Source organism: Gavia stellata, chromosome 30 (assembly GCF_030936135.1).
Source record: "Gavia stellata isolate bGavSte3 chromosome 30, bGavSte3.hap2, whole genome shotgun sequence".
Classification (NCBI taxonomy): domain Eukaryota; kingdom Metazoa; phylum Chordata; class Aves; order Gaviiformes; family Gaviidae; genus Gavia; species Gavia stellata.
This window is the reverse complement of record NC_082623.1, coordinates 3,984,487-4,007,097: the sequence shown is the minus strand read 5'-3', so window position 1 is coordinate 4,007,097 and position 22,611 is coordinate 3,984,487. Positions and strand designations below refer to the sequence as shown.

General features: G+C 61.1%; 2 protein-coding genes across 2 annotated transcripts; both read right to left on the bottom strand.

Moving 5' to 3' along the window:
• Positions 1-1,127: 1,127 nt before the first annotated feature.
• On the bottom strand, positions 1,128-7,948 carry TOMM6 (translocase of outer mitochondrial membrane 6). The gene is made up of 3 exons (XM_059831298.1): positions 7,893-7,948; positions 1,299-1,382; positions 1,128-1,230 (listed from the first exon to the last, which is right to left on the bottom strand). The coding sequence occupies exons 1-3, from the start codon at positions 7,946-7,948 to the stop codon at positions 1,134-1,136; spliced, it is 237 nt and encodes a 78-aa protein (XP_059687281.1). The 3' UTR covers positions 1,128-1,133.
• A 6,402-nt stretch (positions 7,949-14,350) lies between these two features.
• PRICKLE4 (prickle planar cell polarity protein 4) lies at positions 14,351-17,054 on the bottom strand. The gene is made up of 7 exons (XM_059831035.1): positions 16,905-17,054; positions 16,600-16,707; positions 16,381-16,518; positions 16,077-16,277; positions 15,637-15,823; positions 15,143-15,460; positions 14,351-14,844 (listed from the first exon to the last, which is right to left on the bottom strand). Exons 1-7 carry the CDS (start codon positions 17,052-17,054, stop codon positions 14,351-14,353), a joined length of 1,596 nt encoding a protein of 531 aa, XP_059687018.1.
• Positions 17,055-22,611: the final 5,557 nt, after the last annotated feature.

Below are 22,611 nucleotides of genomic sequence, written 5' to 3'. Positions count from 1 at the left end.
CCCCTGAACGGCTTCACCACCCGCAGCGGGACTTTATAAAGTTGGTAACGGCAAGCTGTGGTCTCAGTCCAGGGCACTAAAATGCTATGCAACACCAAATGGCGGCTTCTTCCTGCACACAGGCGTCATTCCTTCACAGTAAGTGTCCCAGCTTTATCTCATCCGGACATTACCCGGGAAACCTTCTGGTGGTTAGAGTTTACCTAGGGCTTCTCACAGTTTTGTTTTTCCTTTGAGTAAGTAGCGGATGGGTCCTGCTTACAACCCAGGACTGGACTCGTTCCTTTGTCTTTCGGGTGTGAAATACAAATCATGTTTTTATGATTTTTTTTGTAAATCTTTACTCTTTTTACACCTTGTTTTTGTAAGCTGAAGTTTCTTATTAAAAAAATGAAATTCCAGTGGGTTATGTCATTATTCTACATACTTTAATAAACACCTAGACAGGGGTACAGAAGAAAATTCCACAAACAATGGCTTCACATCCTTGAGAAAACTATTCTCATTGTGCCTCGCAGAATGAATTGAAAATAAGTTCTCCCTCTCGCGCTTCAAAGCTTCCCCCCCTTATCACTGCTTCAAGCGTGACAGCTTTGAAGCGCGAGTAGCAGCTCTGCAGAGAAGGAGAACAGAACGTGCTCCCGTGAATGTATCGGAACTTGTAATGGCTGAACACATCTCTTCCGCTCCTCGTGTGCGGGGGGTGAGCTCTTCTCCCTCGCAGCGCTGGTTTTTTTCCTAGGTCAGCAATTAAGCAGAGTTAGACGAGGTTGTTTCTACTCTACCGGCAATTTAAGGCAGCTTTGCAAGTCCTTGTACAAATTAGATGGCTTTTGGCTTCAGTCTTACTGGTGCCAGGCTGCGCTCGGGGTTTGGTCCCTCCTCTATCTCACTATCCTTCACCTGGTCACCTCCCACGGTGACATCCCCTTCCCGGGGCGCGGGGGGGTGCTGACACGCTGCGGGGGGGTTCTGCCAGCACGGGTACACACCCGCGGTCACCACGGTTGGGTCACCGGTGTCTGGGGACAAGTGTCACAGACAAGCGCGGCAGCTCCCGCTCGGCCGAGGCCCCTTGTCCCTGCGGCCTCCCGGGCCCCCCCCCGCCCTCGCTCCCCGAGGACTCACCGCCGCTACGGGACGGGCTGCGGGGCCATCAGGTCGATGTCCGTCAGGTTGCGGGCGACCCAGACTCCCGCGGCGAAGAGCCCCAGGTTCACCAGCAGGTTCCTGAAAGAGAGACCGGCAGCGCTGGCTCCCGCCCGCGGCCCGGGCCCGCCCCCGCCCGCGGCACCGACCTGCGGAAGTCGTTCCGGTCGGTGGCGAAGCGGTAGGCGCTCCGCAGCCACCCGCGCAGCCCCTGCGGCGCGGCCCCCGGCCCACTCGCCGCCGCCGCCGCCGCCATGCCGCCGCCTCCTTTCGCCCCGCGCCGCCGCCGCGCGATGCCGTCACTTCCGGCGCGCCGCGGGGCGGGGGGCGCGTGCAGCGCCCTCGTGCAGCGGCTCCGCGTGCAAGCGGCGTGGCCCCGCTGCACGGCCCCCGGGCGACGCGCGGCCCGGCGGGGCGGCCTTGCACGAAGCGCGTGGCCTCCCGCCCCTTGCCGCTGCAGGGCGGGGGGTGTCTGCGGGCCCCCCCTCCCCGGACCCCCCTCCCCGGTGGGATCGGGGTTGCTGGGAGCCGGCTGTGCGCAGCGGCGGTGAGGGAGGCCGCTGTCGGGGGTGGCTGCCGCGGGAGAGGGGGAGAGAGGCGATACGGGGAAAACGTGTGGGAAACGAGGGAATGCCGGGAGAGTGGTGTGGGCCGGGAGCCTGGCCGGGCTGCGGGGAGGTACCTCCGCTCCGCCTGACGCTGAATTTTCCAGGGGCCGGGCCCCGCAGCCGGAGGGTGGTGGCCGGCGCTGTTACACCCCGAAGGACATGCTCGGCAGTAAGCACCGGCGGTACCCGGGCGCAGGCCGGCGTCGCAGCCGTGGCGTTTGGAACATGGCTCTCCTGTTCCCTCTGTCCCTGCCCGAACAAGGTCACAACAACCCCAGGCAACGCTCCAGGCTTGGGGACGAGTGGCTGGAAAGCTGCCCTGCAGAAAAGGACCTGGGGGTGTTGATTGACAGCCGGCTGAATGTGAGCCAGCAGTGTGCCCAGGTGGCCAAGAAGGCCAACGGCATCCTGGCCTGGATCAGAAATGGTGTGGCCAGCGGGAGCAGGGAGGGGATCGTGCCCCTGTACTCGGCGCTGGTGAGGCCGCACCTCGAATACTGTGTTCAGTTTTGGGCCCCTCACTCCAAGAAGGACATTGAGGTGCTGGAGCGTGTCCAGAGAAGGGCGACGGAGCTGGTGAGGGGTCTGGAGCACAAGTCTGATGAGGAGCGGCTGAGGGAGCTGGGGTTGTTCAGTCTGGAGAAGAGGAGGCTGAGGGGAGACCTCATCGCTCTCTATAACTACCTGAAAGGGGGTTGTGGGGAGGGGGGTGTTGGTCTCTTCTCCCAAGTGACGAGTGATAGAACATGAGGAAGTGGCTTCAAGTTGCGCCAGGGGAGGTTCAGGCTGGATATTAGGAAAAATGTCTTTACTGAGAGAGCAGTGAAGCACTGGAATAAGCTGCCCAGGGAGGTGGTGGAGTCACCGTCACTGGAGGTGTTCAAGGAACGTGTGGACGTGGCACTGCGGGACATGGTTTAGTGGGCATGGTAGGGTTGGTTGACGGTTGGACTTGATGATCTTACAGGTCTTTTCCAACCTTAGTGATTCTGTGAACCTTTGTTTTGTTCCTTAGTCCCAAATCCTCCCTTTCCCTTTGACTCCTTCCTGCTCTTGCGCTCCCGTTTGCAGATCTCAGGCCACTCTCCCCACCCTGCGAGCCCCCGGCTCCCGGCAGCCCCCCTGCCAGCCTTTGTGGCTTTTGGGGGAAAAAAAACCTCTCTGCCACCCCAGGCACCGCCGCCTGTGCGTTCAAAGGAATGCAGCCTCAATATTCGTCTGCCAAAGTCCCAGGACTTTCACCGATTCCTTTATCAGAGCCCCAGCCAAAGGACTTGCAGTGAACAGATACACAAAAATCGAAATTAGTTACTTTATCGAGAGCGACAGAGCAGATTCGAGATTGCCGTTGACAAATTCACTAACTACAATAGCGCTACTCGTTAATACCACTCACAAACTTGATAGTGATCCGACAACGTGGGGGTAACCTTCACCCAGAGGGTGAGAGACGCAGCGCTTACCAGCGAGGCTTCCCTGCCTGGGGTGGAGGAAGAGAAGTCTAACGTGAGGGATGCCCCCAAAAGCGGTTTTACGCGAGTGTGATGTGGATTTCCATCCGAGTGACTATAGTCACGGGGTGGATAATGTGGAATTTGGGTAATGAGGTGGGGTCCCTGTGCTCAAAGAACAGTTAAGACCGACCTTGCTGTCTCTTGTGCGACCCGGGGGAGTGGAGACCGCCCGGCTATCAGAGAATGCAGCCAAGGAGGGGGCCCTGTGGAGGCAGGACGGTCCTGCTTGTGGTCAGCAAAGACAGCAAAATAACAGAAACCTACGTGGTTCTTTGTTTCTTCAAAAGGCTATCGTGTCCAATAATGAACTTTGCCTCATTACCTGTGAAATGCATATTAAAACTGACATCCCTGCATATGCTAATGGAAATTATAGAGATCATGCTAAACATATATGACTATAGCACTCGTCTCTCCACCCAAATCATGATACATGTCACATATGGGGGGGAACCTCGTAGTTTTGGGGAACAAAAGATGGAGAAAATTATTGTTAAAGTGGGAGAGAACCTCAATACTTGACGGACTGGTCGATGGGCTGCGTTCTTTTCCTCTCTTGATAGTTGTATTACTATCAAGTTTGCTAGCAATATTAACTTTAATTAGTAGTGCTGTTGTAGTTAGTGAATTTGTCAATGGCAATCTCCAATCTGTTTCTGTCAAGTCCTTTTGCTGGGGCTCTGATAAACGAATCGGTGAAAGTCCTGGGAATCTGGCAGACAAATAGCGAAACTGCATTCCTTTGAACGTGACACCGCCTTCCCCGGGAGGTTCCTGTTTCCGTCAGGAGGTGAGTTCCCGACGGTAAAATGCGCTTCATTAACGCCATTAAGCCTCACGCGCGTACCTGCTGCCAGGGCACCCTGCACTGGTGCTTACCTGGGCATCCATCACCTTTTTTCAGTGCCCTGGTACTACTCTCACTGTAATTGTGGCTGTCCCTGCCTCGATTTTCCACACTCTTTGATGGCAGATTACATATTACTGTGCCCGCGTGGTTCCACATCAAACAATCTGGGACGGAGCAGCCAGGGTCACCGTGACGGCTGGTTGCTGGCAGGACAGGGCGTTCGTTGGGCAAGCTGGGAGCAGGTCGGTGCACCGAGACGGGGCCTCAACCCCGCGCCAGCTCGTGTGTTCTGCGCCTGAGCTCTTGTGCCTAGAAAAAGCAGCTTGTGGGACTGAGACCTGCTAAAGTAACCTGGCCCGGGCAGAGGCGTTGACTGCGCAGCCCCAAACCTGATGCGGTTTGCACCTTTTGGGGTGCTCCGTCTATCACCCGATGCTGCAGGTTCTTTTAAGGATCCGTTGTGGAATGAGAGCTGGCTACAGGGTTGTAGTTATAATTAGAGCTTTATAGAAAGATTTTAGCAATCAGTGTAGCTTATCCTTACACAGAATTTTTAGCAATTGGCATAGCTTTCCTATTACTCCTATTTCCCTGCTCCCTGAGAGCTGGTTATCCTCCTCTTTGGGGACACCCAGGTCACACCAAGCCAGGCTCTGGTAAGAAGACGTGTGCCGGCTGTGGGGTGACGGAGCCATTCGGCTCTCAAGGGGGACGTACTGCGACACTGGCCATCCAGGCTGCAGCCACGTTTGTCCCTGCTGCTGTATTCCTTTCCCAAATCCCAAAGAGCTAATTGAGCCACCCAGTTAGTTAATTGATTTATAGCTATTAGAGACTATAATTAACCGACCAGCTGGAAAGCTGTGTGTTATCTGCCCGGTGGGAGCAGCGTTGAGAGGCAGCCAGCTCTGATGGGCTGCAGGCTGCCCCATCCCCACCAACAGCACCGCTCGTTTGCCGTCTTTGAAGGATTTTACTCCACCTCAGACTTTGGGCTTTCCCTTTTATCTCCTCCTTTGCTAACATTTGGCATCAGCGAGTTCACCCCGAGCCTCCCTGTTCTCTCTTATCTCCTCCCGCGTTCCTGCAAGGTCGCAAACTCGTTTTCACGCTCCCTGTCGATGTAGGAGCTTGCATTGCTGGGCAGACCAGTTCGGACCAGCTTGTTATCAAAGCATTCCCAGCCCCCAGCAAAACCTCCTGCTGCTGTCAGACCCTGACACGATGCAGATGTTCATTAAGCATCGGGAAGGTGATGCATCTCATCGCGGGGCCGGGTGAGATGTCTCTACCTTGTACTAGCGCATCTGGCTGGTGCTGAGGAGCTCCTGGGAGTGCTGTTCCCAGTGGGAATGCAGGGAACTATGGAGGAGGTGTCGCAACCTGGTTCTAAAACCCTGGGTTAAAGGACAAGTTGCGGTTAGGTTTCGTGATCAGCCGCGGACAAATAAAGACAAGACTAGCACCAAGCAACCAAGGGATTCAATAACAATCCTTTATTGGTTGCAGACAAAAGGGATAAAAATATCCCTAACTACCTTTACAGTTATATAATTCTCAAATGAGAGGTAAAAGGAAAAAGAAATAAAAGTAAAAATAAATGAGAAAACAAGAGATCGAAAAGAAAAGGGGTATCAGCACCCTAGGTTCCAGCGATGTTGTAGTCGTGGTTCCTGGACGGTGGGGCGCCCAGGCTGTCCTCGCATCTGTTATACTATATGCTTAGAATGATCTTGAAGGACACGCAGGCACGCTGTGTACTTGGAACGGTCTCGAAATGAGTCTGGGGGTGTGGGGGGACCTTGATGGTCGATTTAGCCTTCCTACGGTTGTGACTGCGATGTGACCTTTTCCTTGCGCATGCGTCTCAAGTCAAAATAGGGAAGTTAAGGGAGGCGACACCGCCCTGCCTCCGCGAAGCCGGCCGCTTCCCTTGCTTCACTGACTTGCAAAAACTGTGTTTAAGGCATATCTAATAGGTCACACATCGTGTTTGTTACAGGAGGAGAGGCTGTAGGTGCCGGGCAGCGGTGCCCAGTGCTTGGCTGCCCCAGGAGTCAATGTGACGGACCAGCAGCGGGCTTGGAAAACCCTCTGAGCCTCAGCGGGCTCTGTCCCCGGGGCTGCTGGGGGGTGGCGATGCTGCGAGCAGGGCTCGAACTCGGCTGCGGTGCTACAGGGTGAGCCAACACAGGCGGCTTCAGTGGCACATCGGCCCCGAACAGCTCTCGGCGAACCCGGCGGTGCTGAGCCGCAGCCTCCCAGCCACCCTGGTGCCGGAGCCAGCCGTGCCTGGGGAGCAGGGCGCTGGGAACGCCACTCCTCGGCCTCCCAGCGTTGGCAAAGGTGGGTGTGATGGGAGCATCCCTTCCTGCTGGGTCCTGTCCTGCCAGGGCCACCACATTCTCTAGACCCTCATCTCCCCCTTCCCCTCCACCTCCTCACCCCTGCAAGCAGTGCCTGCGGCCCCGGGGAGCCCTGCTCCCCCAAATCCCCCGGCACAAGGCTGGCAGCATCTTGAGGACCATGTGGCTAATCCAGGTGATGCTGGAGCGGGATGAAGGTAGGTGCTGAGGGTGTGGGCTTGCAGGGATGCTCTGTGCCCCAGGGGTGCAGGGTCCCCCCTTACACAGATGGTCTGTGTTCTGAGGGTGCAGAGTCCCCCCTTGCACAGATGCTCTGTGTTCTGGGGGTGCAGGGTCCCCCCTTGCACGGATGCTCTGTGTTCTGAGGGTGCAGGGTCCCCCTTGCACGGATGCTCTGTGTTCTGGGGGTGCAGGGTCCCCCCTTACACAGATGCTCTGTGTTCTGAGGGTGCAGGGTCCCCCTTGCACGGATGCTCTGTGTTCTGGGGGTGCAGGGTCCCCCCTTGCACGGATGCTCTCTGTTCTGGGGGTGCAGGGTCCCCCCTTGCACGGTGGAGCGGCAGAGGTGGGATGGAGCAGGAAGAGGGGCTGCACCCAGAGGCTGATGCGGTGCAGAGTTTGCAGGTCTGGCATCAAACTCTGCTTTAAACCGTGGTTGCTGAGGGATCTTAGATAGCCGGAGGAATTTGGCTGTCCCTGGTTATCAGAGGCCGGTTTGAGAAGAGGTGCTGCCTGGGGTCTGTGCACCCCTCGGGAAAGGCGGGGGGTCTGTCGGCCCTCTGTGCTTCCCCTGGTAACGCGTGTTTGTTCTCAGCAGCTGAAATCAGTGTAAGGAAACTCTCTGCAAACAGGAGTGAAAGCTCCTGGAGGGTATTGCAGCCTGGTTTTCAAGGAAGGGAAATGAAATGCTCAGGAGGGCTCCAAGGGAGCTCCCTGGGGGGGAATTAGCACCTGGCTGCCAGCAGCAATCGCTTGCTATTGGTTTGCAGCCAGCAAATGCAGGGGGTGGGGGAGATCCACCAGCCCCAGGGGCTGCAGGGAGCTGGGCTGGGGTGCCGGGGTCTCCATCTGACACTCCTCCGTGCTTCAGCTCTCGGGGCGGGTAAGCTGCTTTCCAGGGTCACTTGGGACTGATCTGCCAGGTAAAATCGCAATTTGGGGACAAAAGTGTTTCTTTCTTTCTTTTACTCTCCCTAGCGTGGTCCCTGCTGACCTGTGAGACAAAGAGGGGCTGTAGTTAACTCCTGCCAGCCTGGGTCGCGGCTGTTAACTGGTGGCTCTGGGAGCCCAGTGCCCCGGCCAGGCTGGGGGCGGCTGGTTTCAGGTCAGAGCATCCCCTGCTCGCTGGGGCTGCATCCCTTCCGATAAGCCCTGATCTCCGACCCACACGGCCATGTGGCCCGGCGGTGGGGAAGCCACAAGGGCTGTCCCCCAGGGAGCCTGGGAGGTGCCCCTTTGCATCTGCAGGGTTTGAACCCCCTCGTCCCTACAGAGACCCCAAACCATGTTCCTGCCAGGCTGTCCGTGGGAGCAGCAAGGGGCAGGGATGCAGCCTGGAGTGGGGCTTGCGCCCCACTGCAGTGCCGGGCTGGCCGGGGGCACCCAGCGGGTGACTTGTCCCTGCTCCGGCACCGGGGAGGGAGAGCGGCTCAGCCGGGATCCCGTGGGACAATAGTGGGGTGGTGCTGCTGGGTGCTGTGACCTGTGCGGTTTGCACAGGGTGATTGAACCAAGGCTGCAAGCAAGCGGAGGCTCAGGCAGGCAAGGGGAGCCGCTTTGGGCAGGGTGCCGGGGTACCGGGTGCCGAGGGAGCCACCTCGGCATTGCCAGGACCCATCTCCTGGGGCGGGGAGCAGGTCCGTGTGGCCCTCAGCTCACCCATCTCCTGCGGGTCCTTGCTGGCGGCGATGCCAAGTGGCTCTGGCGGTGACCCAACGCTCAGGGCTCAGCAGAGCCGGGAGCGCTGCAGGTGGCACCTGGCCGGCAGCCGTCCCCAAGCCGGCAGTGACGTCCTGTGGGATGTGCTCACTCTCGCCTCTCCCTTTGCAGCTGGGTGCTGACCTCCCAGGGGCCTTTTCCTCACTGGGACCGGGGCCAGGACGAGCTTTTGGTGAGATGTTTTCACCGCTGGGCTGCAGGAGGGGCTTCCCCAGGGAGGTAGGTGGTTTTGCAACCCTCCTGCTGCCACGCAGCTGGAGCTGCCAGTGTGCTTGGGAGTGGAGGAGCTTTGCGGGGCAAGGATGGGTGCCCGCTGCTCCATCGCTCAGGATGGCGAGGAGCCAGGAGAGCATTGCTGCGGTACGGGGAAGAATTGGGAATCATCTGGGACCTTGGCTGGGAGAGGAAGGCGGGTGGGCTCCTGGCTCCCTGTCACGGCTCAGCATCCAGCCGGTGCAAGGGCAAAGTTGAGGGTCTCATCCTGCTTACATCTCCCTGTGCCCTCTCCGCAGCCCGGTCCGTGGCAGGCTGGACCACAGCCACCCCACAGCCCCCAGGACGTCTGGGAGGAGCCGCCCCGGGAGCACCAGCACAGGAGAGGCAGGGGCAGATGGCGCCCGGTAAGGGGGCAGGGGCCGGGGCGAGCAGCCGTGCAGCGAGGGGGGATGGCGCTGTCGGGGTTCATCCACAAATCCGGGGTGGCCAGAACTGGGGGCTCCCCCGGGAGCAGGAGAAGCAGAAAGAGCTGAGGGCTGCGGCAGGGAGGGGGAACCGCAGCAAAACCGAAACACCCCAGCGAGCTGCTGTCCTCACCGGCAGCAATTTGCTGTCGCAGCCCTGTCCCTGGGAGGCCAGACCCTTCCCTGGCCCTGCCAACTTCCATGGGAATGAGGAGGACAGGAGATGGGCACCCCAAGACTGTCCCCCGCCGCCCCCCTGGGACAATGGAGAAGACGGCCGAGGACCCGAGGACTGCTTCAGAGAGGGCTGGCACTCGGTGAGGGGGAGGTGGGCTGCAGCGGGGTGGCAGCTATGTGGCTGCCCACAGCGTGCCACCGTCCTTACGGGCAGCAATTTGCCATTGCAGCCCGGTCGCTGGGACCCCAGACCCTTCCCTGGCCCTGCCGACTTCCCTTGGAACGAGGAGGACAGGAGATGGAGACCCCACGACTGTCCCCCGCCACCCCCTTGGGATGACAGAGAAGACAACCGAGGACCTGAGGACTGCTTCAGAGAGGACTGGCACCCGGTGAGGGGGTGGCGGGCCAGGGGGATGGCAGCGGCCACGGGACTGAGGGCAGGGAGCGGGTGAAATGGAGCAGGGGCCATTCACTGCCCTGGTGACAAGGACAGTGCATGGGGACAGGTTTCCCTGCACGGTGCTGGGAGCAGTGGCAGCCTGGCTTCTCCGCTCTGCCATCACAGCATCCCCTGTCCTGCTCCATGTCTAAACCCACCCCCTTGCCCGCAGGAGCCGCCACTACCCGGCCCTGGCTGCTTTGCCTGGCCTGAATTCCCTGACGAGGAGCAGCACCCACCCTGGGCCCCCGCCAGCCTGCCAGGGTGGGTACCCGTGCCGAGGGTGGGGGCACGGGGGGACCGTGCAGCTGTGGGGTGGCGAGCAGAGGCACGGGGGCCGGGCTCTGCTCCGTTGCACAGCCAAGGGGTGATGCAGCGTTGAAGCTGGCTCTACTCAGGGTGGGGGGGTTTGCACTGGAGACCCCTTCCAGCCTAAATCCCCCCCCTGGGGCTGCCTTTGCTCCTGCAGGGAGCGAGGCGGCTTCCAAGATGGGTGCCCATCCTGGGCCTATCGTGGCCTGGGTGGGAAACACTGCCGACGCTTTCGCCGTGGCCACCGAGAGTTAACCTTGGTCCAGCGCCAGGTCCCGTGTCCTTGGCCCTCCAGAGGTTTGTGCTGACCCTTTACCGGCTGCAAGGGGCCCCATGCCATGCTCGCCAGCATCTCCTTGGTGCTCGCCAGCATTTCCTTGGGCAGAGCAAGGAGTCGCTCCTGTTGTGTTTCTCGCTCCGCAGGGAATCAGCCATCCTCCAGGTCCTCTCCTTCCGTCTCTGGGACAAGCCGGCCGGGGTTCAAAGAAGAGCCGCAGCACCCTGATCCTCCCAAGCCACTTACTTCCTTCAAAGATGGTGCGCAGAGCAGAGAGCGGACGGCTCAGGTTGTGGGTTTTTACCCCCTCCATCCCAGCACCCAGCAGCGACACGAGTTTGCACGGTCTGAGCCCTGCACGATGCTGCCGTGCTCTTAACTGGCATGGTTTCCCCCAGGGCCCATCGGCGGTGAGTGGGAAGGTCGCGGAGACCCCTGGACCAGCCAGCGCCCCTCAGAAGAGCCCAGCTGCTGATCCCCGGGCTGCAAGAGAGGCTGCGGAGCCGGAGCAGGCAGCAGGAACGACACCGGTAGGAGAGCACCCCTCTTCTGGGGGCAGGCAGGGATGCTGGCACCCCTGGAGTTGCTCAGCTCGGGGGTCCCTTCGGCCAGTGTAACGTCTTCCTTCTCCCTCTCATCCAGCCCTTTCGCTCTTCGCCTCGCTGTCTCTTTGCCAGGCATGGACATTTTCCTGACTCTTCTCTGGGGCTGCAAAGCCCTGTGGTTTCCTTTGGGTTTTAGCACCCCCATCCACCCCGTCCCCCAGATTTTCTCCCCAGGCCAGATGTGTCCCGGCCTCATGCTGTTGCATGTCCCCAGGTAGAGCCGGGAGCCAGGCAGAAACGTGCGGGCAGCCACAGCCAGGGTCCCTCTGCTCTGGAAACGGAGCCGGCGCCGCCGGAGGAGAGCTCTGCCGGGACAGGGGAGCACCTTGAGGTATGAGCTAACACATCTCCTCTTCCCACCTAAAAGCGGTGCCCAGGAGGAAGTGGGAGCTTGCAGTCCCCTTTGCAAACCTCTTTTTTTCCCCTTGCCTGGGCAGCGTTTGCCAGCCCTCACCGTGGGCTCTGCAATGCACCCGTAATGCTTTGCACAGGTAGAGCCGTGCAGCCAAAGTGTCCCTAAGGCTGGTGCATGTGGTGGGTCACAGCCCTGTGGTCCGACAGCCCCTCCGGAGCCTGTCGAGAGGGTCCGCACGGCAGCCAGCTCCGCCGGAGAGGTGGGTGCTGAGCTCTGTCCGTGTTCCCGAGGACGGCAGCGTCTGCCGAGTGGAGCTGGAGAAGCCAAGACAGAAGCTGCTCATGACGGGGTGGGTCTTGGCGCGTGGTGGGCAACTCTGTGGTGTGTGTCCCCCCGGGGGAGAGCCCACCGAGGCCGCTGCTGCAGGCAGGGGTGTGCTGGCAGCGCTGGCTCCCCCGACTCCTGCACGGCCGCTGCCTGCCTTCCCCAGCCACTTTCTCTCCCACAGCTTCTTGGTGGCACTCAGCCATCCGCAAACTCGCAGGTCCCACCGGGAGCCACCTCAGAGCCCGACGCACAGCCCAGCCAGGCTGGCTCCGATGTCTGCGCTGCGCCAGACACCTCACCAGGGACCCAGCACCCTCCTGGGTCCAGTGAGACCGAGCCGGTACGGGGTCGGGGTGCCTCCACTCCTGTGCTCACCCTGAGGTGTCCCCGGGTCCCCGCGCGGGGCAGGTGTCCTGGGCTCAGGGATACTGCCATAGCCCAGGAGCAGTGGAGGGGGATCCCTCCGGCCTCCCCGTTTGCAGGATTACGGGCTGGGGTTAAAGCGCTGCTTTGTCTGGAGGCAGAGCCCGTGTCAGCCCTGGTGCCGGCTGCGCCGGAGATGCCGATAAATGGGAGACAGCTGGGAGAAAGGCCAAAAAAATAACTAGAGGCTTGAGAGCGTGCTGGAGCGTGAACAACCCCGGGACTCGAGCTTTAACGAAGCAAACGAGAGCACTGCAGAGTGGCTTAATTGCTGCCTAATGGGGAAGAGAAATCTGCTAACGGGGCTCTCGGCAGCGATGCTGTGAGGGCTGGGGTGGAGAGGGGGGCGAGGGGCAGCTCCCGCACCAGAGGGAAGGGTGGCAAACTAGCACCCCGGGGAGCCAAGGTCCCAGCGGGTCCCCCCGCAAGGTGACCAGTTCCTGGCTGGCAGTCGGTGCCAGCAGCCCCAGTTTGGCCCCAGCCTTGCCCAGTCCCTCTCCCCTTTGAAGCATCTGACCCTTCCTCGCCTTTTCCACTGCCCAGGCTGTGGGCAGCCAGCACCAGCTCTGCTCCGCGCTCCCGACGTCCTCCCCAGCCGGCGCGGACCTCCGCTCTGCTGCCGTCCTTGCCAGGAAGGAGGAGATCGAGCTGGTGAGTCTCAGCGGCCCCCGGCCAAAGCGCACGGGGGATCTGGGGCCGGCTGCAGGGTGGGGAGGCTCACCTGAGGACCCTTTGAACCATGGGGCAGGAGCAATGCCAGGTGATGGGGGACATGAATTTGGCATTTTTGGGGTCACTGGGGAGAAACCCCTCCTGGCGATGGTGATTGCAGGGGAAGGTGTTTGTGGGCAAGAAGGGCTCTGCAGGGGTACAGATGCTGTCAGGGGTTCGTGGACCAGCCCCAGGGCAAAAAATATCCCTGGAGGGCTGCATATTGCTGGCGGGGAGGTTTTGGGGTGCCCCATGCTGACCCCGTGCTGCTCCCCTGCAGTCGTACCAGCAGTTCAGCCTGACCATCGCGGTGGTGGCCACCATGCTGCTGCAGAAGGAGCCCTCCATGGAGGCGGCGCTGGGGCTGGCGCTGAGGGCCAACCTGCGCCAGGGCCGGATCCATCACCTCCGGGAGCTGGAGGACTTCATCAACAGCTACGACTCGGCCACCCTCAGCCGCTGAGGGGGGGCCAGGGTGAGCGGCCGGACACCCACTGTTGCCACCCAAGGTTGGGGGGGTGATGGGGGGCCGTGCCAGTGCATTGGGGTCCTGGTGATGGTGCTGAGCCCTCGGGTCAAGGTGGTATGGACATGTTGGCACACTCCCACCATCTCTCTTGGAGATGGAGGAGGAAGGGGGGGTGTTTAGTTTTAGCCCTGCCCAGACCTGTATGTGCTGCAGAAGGGGGAGCTGGTTTTACCGGAGGGTGGTGGGAGGGAGAGCGGCTGTGGGGAGCTCCCCTCCGCTCCGGCTCCTCGCTCCATTCCTGGTTCACAGGGATGTTTCCCAAAACCCCGAGGATTGTTCTTGTGTTTAAAACTTAAAAATAAACCAGCTGTGATCTTTGCAGCCCTTGCTCTGCTGTCGTTCTGGTCCTGCTCTCCTGGGGCCGGTGAGGGAGGGGTCCCGCAGTGAACCCACCGTGGGAGACCCCCCAGCTGTGGCAGAGAGCAGCAGCCACCCCTGGGGATCACGCTGCCCTGGTGGCATGGTCAATGCCGCAGTGACCCTGGGGTGGGGAGGAACGGGGCAGACGTGGTGGCTCTCCTGTGTTCAGATTTCAGCCGAACTTTATTGGAGCATCGTCATGGGCAGCAGTAGCGCTGCCCCCCCCCCGGTCCCCTCCCCGTGGTGGCAGCAGGGCACAGTGCCACCAGGGATGGAGAGCATCTGGCAGTGGCACTTATCCTTCAACAATGTGTCCCAGGGAAGGATCCGACCCTGGCAGCCAGCACCCCTCCTGTCCCCATGGGTCCCCAGCAGCAGCCCTGCAGTGGGGCGATGCAGGCAGCTGCCCTTGTCTTAAGCACCCGGCCACCCTCCCCTGTGCGCGGCTGCTCTCTGCGGCTGCCGCCTTGTCAGAGATGGGAGCCCTGGTGCGGACTGCCGGCTCTCTGCTCCCTACCTGCTTTACCTGTTCCTAATTGCGGGAGAGGCCGGCAGGAATTGCAGGCTGTGCTTTGCCAGCAGCTGCTGGGGGGAAGGATCCCAGCGGCTTCTCCCCACCGCCTTGGGCTGCGTCCAAAACGCGCTTGGAACGTATTGAGACCATGGCAGGACCTGGCAGGGACTGGCAGGATGGCAGTGCCCATCCAGGACCCCCCGGTCCCCGCTGCTAGGACACGCTGCAGTGCTTGCTGCTGCCCCGTGGCTTTGCCGTCCTGCTCCCGGCCCTCCCCAGGGGCTCCCTGCCTAGGGAGCTCATCCCGGGCTTGGGGATGGGCTTCCCGAAGAAGAAACCCTCTTCCTCCGAGTCCGAGTCCGAAGATGAAGAGCAGGTGGGACACCAGGAGTCATCCTCCTCCGTGATGTCCTGCAGGTCGATGTCCTCCGGCTGTGGGCTGTGTCGGGCAGGAGATGTGCCCGCTCGGAAGTGTGGGTTTCCATGGCCTGCAGGTGTTCGGGGGTCAGGGCCCCCCAAAACTGGGTGGTTGGGGGCTCCAGGCCCATTGGGACCCTCTGTGCTGGGCTGGGGGTCCGAAGGGTGTCCGGCTGGTGGTCCCAGCATCCCTGCATACGCAGCATCCCTGCTCCGCTCCTTAGCAGGTGCTCCACAGTCCTCCAGGCTCCTGAATGCTGGATGCACGGAGGCTTGATCCAGAAATGCCTCTGGAAGAAGGATAGCAAGGATGGGTGAGGAAGGGGAAGGCTGAGCCTGCCTTGCCACAGCCCCCCGTGCAGCGAGGGCTGCCTCAGGATGCAACGGAGGGTTGTACCAACCAAACCCCAGCTGCCAGCGCTCGCCCTCCTGCGGGAGTTCGGCTCGGGGCTTGTCGCTGCTGCTCCAGCCCTGGGTTGGGCTGTACCCATGCAACATACCCCATAAAGTACCCAGGGGTTGAGCAGAGCCTGGTTTTGCTCCCCCTCCCCTCCCGCCACATAGCAAGCGGAGCAGCAGGATCCCTACCAGCCCCTTCCACCCGCTGTGTGCAGCCTCCGGCCGCCGAGGTGCTGCCCGTCCCCGGCGCGGTCCTGCCGCCGGGGCCGGCTCGGGAGAGGGGTGTCGAGTCAGGGGATGGGGCTGAGGCGAAAGCCGAGTCGGAGGAGTCGGAGGCGGTGGAGGATGTGTCCTGTCCCAGGCTGCAGGTCTCGGAGCAGAAGAGCCGGCCGTGGCGGGAGGTGAGGGGCTGCCCGTGCAGTGGCTTTCGGCAGAGGCTGCAGCAGAAGCAGGCGGCTCGGGCATGCCAGTGCAGCCCTTGGTGGGTGGCCTCCTCGCTGTCGGCACCTGAGGGGCAACCGTGGGTGAGGGGGAGGCTCTTCCCACCACCGCGTGCCAAACCCCATCCTCCGCACCGAGCCGCAGGGCTCTGGCTCCGCAGCCCTCCCAGCCCACGTCCTGCCTGCCCAGGCAGGGAAGCCCCGCTGCACCCTGCCCCGGGAAGGGGAGGACGGGTGCCATACCGATGGGGTCCCCGCAGGCCTGGCACGGCTCGGCAAAGAGGCTCTCGAAGCAGCCGCAGCAGCAGGGTCGGCCGCTCTTCATCACGTAGCGCTGCCCGCGCAGGGGCACGTCGCACTCCAGGCAGCAGAAGTGCTCCAGGTGCCAGCGCCGGCCCTCCGCCTCGATGCACTCCTCCATGAAGATCAGCTGAAGGGGGGGCAAAACAACCCATCCTCTAAGCACCCAGCTAGAAAACCCGTAGCTCGGAGGATGCTTTGCTGTGCCGAGGAGAGAGGAGGAGTCCCCGTGCCTCGGCACAGGGCTCTCTGCAAGGCTCAGGAAGGAACCTGTCCTCCTGCCCACCAGCAGCTCTTGCTGCATTTGCAGCCCCTGGCCAAGCACAGGAGCTTTTAACAACAGCAAAAGGGAGGTAAAAGCCTCTCCCCTGCCCGGCACCCACCTGGTCGCAGGAGGCACAGCGGGGTCGGAAGAGCTCGGCGTGGTGCCGGCCGCAGTAGATCCTCCCGTCCTGCTGGAAGTAGATGAGGTCCACCAGCGGCTGGTGGCAGAAGTGGCAGGAGAAACAGGACGGGTGCCAGAACTGGTCCCCCAGCCGGGATGCCGAAATCCCCGGGTCCCCTTTGTTCAGCCTCCTGCCGCACTGCAAGGCAGAGGGACGCAGGGTTTGGGGTCAGGCTGGCTTTTGGGGACGGGTCCCCACTGGGGAATGGGTGCTGCCCGGTGCGGGGGGGAGGATACCTCACCTTCTTGCAGGGACAGCCATGGCAGGGACCTGGCACAGGACATGCCAGCCCCTGCCCCAGGGCCTCCCGTCTCCGTCGGGCACTGAATGCTCGTAGCTGCCTCCTCTCCTCCTCCACGAGGTCGGGGCAATACCGCTCCTGCGCAGGGAGGTGGAGGTGAGGGGACGCACGGTGGGCGAAGCCCAGGGTGGGCAGCACCCAACAAATAGCACGTCTTACATCGCAGTCCTGAGGAGGCAGCTGCTGCAGGAGGGCTCTGTCGCGGAGCCGGTTCCTGTCGGCGGGAGAGGCAGGCTGCGGCGAGCGGGTGCCGAAGCTCACCGGGACCTTGGGATGTCGCACGGGAGAGAGAAACAAGCAGATTTTTAAGGGGATTAAGCTGTATTGCTCGAGGCTGCTAAAATGCGTGTTCCATGCTGGGGCTGGGGGTGCTGGGCTGCGGGTGCCACCCATGGATGGCACCCGCAGGGCTGGGGGAGAGCGGGGAGCAAAGGAAGCCCTGCGAGAGCCGAAATGCTGCCCACCTCAGGGGGAGTGGGGTCCGCGGGGGGCTCCAGGTACTCTTCCAGGGCACAGCCGGAGTCGCTGTCGGAGGAGGCTGGCGGGAGGCTGGTGGCAGTGCCGCAGGGGGGAGGCTCGTCTCGCTGGGGCCATGCAGGGCTCGGCAGGGACATGAGCTGGGGAGAGAGGATCAGAGCTGGGGAGACCCTCGGCGAGGTGGGGAGCAGGGGTCCATCCCCAGGACACGTATCATCCCACCTGCCTAGCGCGGACCTGTCTCCACATGGCAGCAGGACGAGCAGCCCCTTGTCCCGGGGAGGGACATCGGGGCAGGTCCAGCCGGGATGATGCTCAGTGCCACCACGACCTCAAGACCCTTGGCTGAACCCCTGCAGCAGTCCAAGGGCTTTTGGGGGCTGCTCCGTTCTCTGCAGGGGTTATAAGAAACCCACACCGAGGGCACAGGTGCTCGGCAGGGCTGGGGCTCTCCGCCGAACAGGAGGAGCTGAAGGGATGGTGATGTGGTGAAACCAGGCAGGGAACACCCCGGGTGTCCGTGCTCAAGCTGAAACGGGTTTTGGGAAACAGCACCAGCCATTCACTCACCCACAGCGGGAGATTTTCCTCCTTCCTTTGCTGGCACAGCTAATCCCTGGTCTAGTGGCCTGTCCCTGAGCGGGGCAGTGGGAGGAGACCGAGGTCTAGCCCAATTCAGTGGAAAATAATTTATTCCCCTCGGGCTGCTATTGTTCTGCCCCGAGCGGCTGTTCCTGCCCGGGCGGCCGGCTCGCCCAGCTGCCACCACCTCGCCTGGCTAATGGTTATGCGGTGGAAACCCGTCCGGTCCCGTCCCCTCCTCCCCACGCGGTGCTTTTCACTGCTCGCTTCCTTCCTGGCTTGGCTTTCCAAAACAAAGGCGAGATGGCGATGTGGTGGCGGCTCCTGGGGCTCCCTGGACACCGGCCCAGAGCCTGACGCCCTCTGCCCACGCTTCCTGCCCCGGCATGGGGAGCGAGGGTGGGATGCGGGTGGGATGGAAGTGAGCCGCTGCTCTGGGGGCAAGTCCCAGTGCTGCAACCAAACCGGCCCAGGACACCCCTGGATTCACCCCGGGCAGTGCCCACTGCGGGCTGATCAACTGCTCTGGGAAGTGTTTTACACAGCGAGCGGCTTGGCACAGGCTCAGGCTGAGGGTTGAGGCATGGTAACCCCCAGGCCAGGCACCTAGATCCTCCTGCATCACTGCCACCGCGAGGACCAGTTCACTCCTCCGCACTGGGATGGTGTTTCTGCATGTCTGGTTTATCCCCCCCAGCCCATGCTGTCAGGGCCATCCCAGCCAGCACCAGCAGCCGCATCCCCACTGCTCCCACTAAGCAGCTTGGACGCCCCCGGCGCAGCCCCTGCTCCCAGTGCACTCCCTCCACCACAGCTGCCCCTTCCTATGCAGCATCTTGGGGTGCCGGGATGTCACACCCAAATGTGGCCAGCTCTGGGGTTGGGAGCAGGTGGGGATCAGCCTGGGGAGCTCAGGTTTCCCTGCCATGCACCTGGGTCAATGATTAACGCTGCAGATTGGCTAATCAGCGGGAGAAAACAAAAGGGCTGCTTGCTCCTTCCTAGGGTTTGGGGTCTGCCAGCCCTGGGGTTAGTCTGGAAAGACTGCAGGGCTGGTTGCATAGTGCTTTTAAAGTTGTGTTTAGCTCTAGGACCTGCATAGGGATGAAATCATCCGACCTGACTCTGTGTCTGCAGCCTGGAGAGAGTCCTGGCCTTGCTGACATGGTGAAGGACCACTGTATCACTACTGGTGTTGGGCCAGTAACCAGCCTTGGCTCTACAGCTGCGCAGGAGGATCGCACATGTCCCTAGGAATGCTGAATGGGGACCTCCGTGCACTCGGTGACCGGTCCCAGCTCTGCTGCTGCCTTGTTTGGGTAACATGTCTCTGCTTTTCCCTCCCCACGGGAGGCGGATGGCAGTCCCAGGCTGTGCTTGGCTTATTAAGTCCCCAAGCTGCATTTGTCTAATCTGTTGGGGCTTTGCTGTAATTAGACCCCTCTGATGCTCTGTGGATAGCAGAGCTGGTGGTGCTTGCATGGCCTCAGCCCCGTGGCAGGGTGCACAGGGCACCTTGTCCCAGGGCGCTCAGCAGGGAGCCTGGTGGGATGATGCTGGGGGATAGAGAGGGAAAGGCTCCTGGCTGCTGTGAATCCATGGGGCTGTGCTGGAGAGCCCAGCCCAGTTTGATGTGATTACACCGACTGGCAGCCGTCTGGGCTGTAGACAAGTCCCTGTAATTAGCCTCAGACTGTGACAGTGGTATGCACCTCCCATGCTAAGGAGCCAGGCAGCCCCAACAGGTCTGTCTCCTCTGCTCCCCATCCCTGTCCCCTCTTCCTTCCTGCCCTCCCTCGCTGTCTCCAAGCAGTCCTGCTATTGCTCTTCCCTGCTGGCCTGCAAAAGGGATACAGGGATGCTCCCTGCCTGCCCCTGCCCTCAAAAACAAGGACAGGAGAGCCTGGACCAGGCATCAGGGAGAGATGGCAAGAGGGTGCTTTGGGGAGCTGCTCCCTCCCTGCCAGCGCAGACCCGAGCGCTGGAGGTGCGTCCCCCAGAAGGGTCGTGCGAGGGACCAGTCTCTGAGTGCCACTGGCTGTCGTTTGCCTCTGCTTTAAAAGCCCCTCGTCCTGCCCGTGGGAGCTCCTCCAGACTGCAATTGCTCAGCTCCCTTGTGCTTTCTGAAGGGTGGGCAATGTCCCTGCCGTGCTTCCCTGCCCGCTCGCAGCCTTTTGGCGTTTGCCAGGCTGCAAACAGCCATCCAGGCTCCGGCCCCGGTGCTGGCACCTCTGGGCTCGGTGGCCCTGCATCATTCCCCTTCCTGCTCGGAGCACGTTTCCCACAGTAGCTACAGCCCTTTGCGAAGCGGTCACAGATCCCTGGCTACAAGAGGCTAAAATCCATGGGAATATTAATCTTATTTGGCTCCCCGGGAGCAGGCCCCCTCTCCAGCTGGCCGCGGGAGCCTGTGTGGGCTCCCATCCCTTTCCTGCCAAGGTCACACATTAACTTGCAGTGCAGCCACCCCGGCCCATTCACATTCAGCACAGGGTCCCTGCCTGGTTCCCAGCATGGCCAGGGGCTGATCTGCATCTCTGCCACAGCCCTTGGCTTTCTAAAGTCATTTCTCCATCTTAGAAGATGCACTTTCAGACCCCTCTAGCCTGTTTTTCAAAAGCACCAAACACCGCCCCCCCCCCCCCCCGAGCTCCACAACCCCGAGGAAACACAACAGCTCATCGTCACCCAAAAGACCAGATCCCCTTTCAAGCGCCCAAAAGACCAGATCCCCTTTCAAGCACCCAAAAACACTGGCAGCTTTCAGAGGCATAGCTCTGTATTCCCCACCTCACCCACAGAATAACCTGTTTTCACTTGAGCTCCTGTCAACACAGCTGCAACGAAGGTACGTGGAAATAAAGATGCAGAGCAATAAAGACGCATCTCTTCTGGGGTGAGATAAGCTGAGGTCTGGCAAGGCGAGCCGGAGCAGCCAGTCCTGCAATGCCGCCCAAGCCAGGCTGCCCGAGCTGGAGCCTGTCTCGTGAAAGAGCCCGTGGTGGCTTTTGGACCTCTGATGGCACGAGGTGGAGCAACGCTTGGGTGCCACTGGCCGGGTACAGCCATCCCATGGGCCAGCAGTGTGGAGGGACAGGGTCAGCGCAGCGCCCCGAATGATGGGGGGGGGGTCTCAGCAGCCTGCTCTGCCATATGGCACCATGTCCTCCAGATCGCCGGAGGGGACCATGGCCAACGCCGTGGCCTGTTTGCTCAGCGGGGAATGCGCCAGCGCTGCGAAGGGCTTAGTGTGTTTTCCCCCACCCTGAGAGTGCGGGCGCGGCTGGCTGCTCCGGCTCAGCGGGGAGCAGTAACCCATTAACCCGCCGTAACTCAGCCATTCGTACATCCATGGGTACGAACCGAGACCTGCCACCCCACCTCTCCCCCCCACACCGTGGCCATCGGATCTCATCCCGGCACATCGGTGTGCGATGGGGCCCGGCCACCTCCGGTGAAAAGCTCCATCACTAACCCCAAAACATGCTGTTCCAACCCCAAAACACACTGTTCCAACCCCAAACCACGCCGTTCCTGCTGAATCCCGGGTGGGGAAGGGATGGTGGAGCCAACACCCCTTCCCAGAGACCCTCGTCATCCAAGGGAGCCGGGCAGCCCTGCCAGCCCCGTGCCCGCGCTCCTGCCCGCTCCGGAGGTGGCCGCACAGCCCCGGATGGCAGAGTCTGGCACGGTGGAGCAGATGCCGTCTTCTGCTCTCAGGGGAGATTTTCCCAAAACCAAAGACCGCGGGGGCAGCGATACCATTCTGCGCTCCCCATTTATTTCCCCCAAAGAAGAAGAGCCAAAACCCCCCTCCCTCTCCCCGCGTTCACCTCCCCTTCCCCTTGCAACAATTCCCGGACGGGGACTCTCTGGTGCCCCCCGCCTCCCAAGCGCCTTCTCCCCCAGCTCCAGCTCAGCACCCAGCTCGGAAAACCGACCCCAAGGAACCCTTCCAGCCTCACCTACCTGCCCTCTCCCCGCGCCCCGGTACCCGGGGACCGCCGCTCCGGGCTCCGCCGGCCGCTCCAGCCCCGCGCCGGCCGCCGCCGTCCCGCCCTGCTCCCGAGGAGGCGAGGGAATGGAGGTTGAGCAGGGAAAACTTTGCAAAGCGAAAGGAAAACATCCAAGCTCACTCAGGGAAACAATTTTTTTTTTTCTCCCTCTTTTTTTTTTTTTCAATCTGCCTGCCCAGGAAACTGGCTCTGTGTCAGCCGGGGTCCTAATTACAGGCTTTTTAGCCTAAACCTACAGAGACAGCCAATGGCAGGGAATCACAGCGGCAGGCAGGGAGGGGAAAAGCAAAGGATGGCGAAGGGGGGGTGTACATTAACCCTACAGGGGAAAGAGCTCGAGATGACATCTGTTTTTCTCGCTACCTCTCATTTTCCAAGCGTCCGCGCCCTTCCCTCCATCTGCGGCTCAGTTCACCCCAGGTTGCCGTTTTGATGACTTTTATGATCCGCGTGGTGATTTATTTTCCTACCTAGATCAGAAAGAGTTGAAGCTTCATGAAAGAAGGGAAGTGTCATTACACTCCAATTTAGAGGTGGAGAAACTTTGGCTGGGCTCTCACAAACGAGTTAGCCAGAGGCAAGTCAGCATGTCCTAGTTTTCGCCAGCCCTGAACACCTGACGAGTCTCCTAAAAGCCATTTAGACCGGCTTCGGCTGCAGCAATTGCACTCGGGCAAGAGTCAGGGCAAAATTTATCATAGTCTCCGACGCAAAGGCAAAGCCTCTTTGTTGTATTTCTGTGTATTTCTCACATGCCATAAGATTTTCCTGCCTGCTGATGTGACTTTGGGGATAGGCACAGACACAGCATCCCCCCAAAAACCCATGTCTGCAGGGGCCGGACCGGCCTTCTGCCACCCGTGTGGTCCGAGCACCTCGCTGCCCAGGAGCTGCATCTTGTTTTGGGGCTCTGTTGGGAGCCCTGAGGGGTGCCGGCAGCTCGTGCGTTATGTAGGTCTCTGGGACCAGGGTCGGGACTGCAGTTTAAATCTGTAAAGTGATGGTAATTTGTCAGAGGAGGTGGCCAGGCTCCACGGCAAGCTGGTGGCACTGCTGGGAGAGGCCGTGAAGGGCGGTGTTGGTGCACGGGTTACTG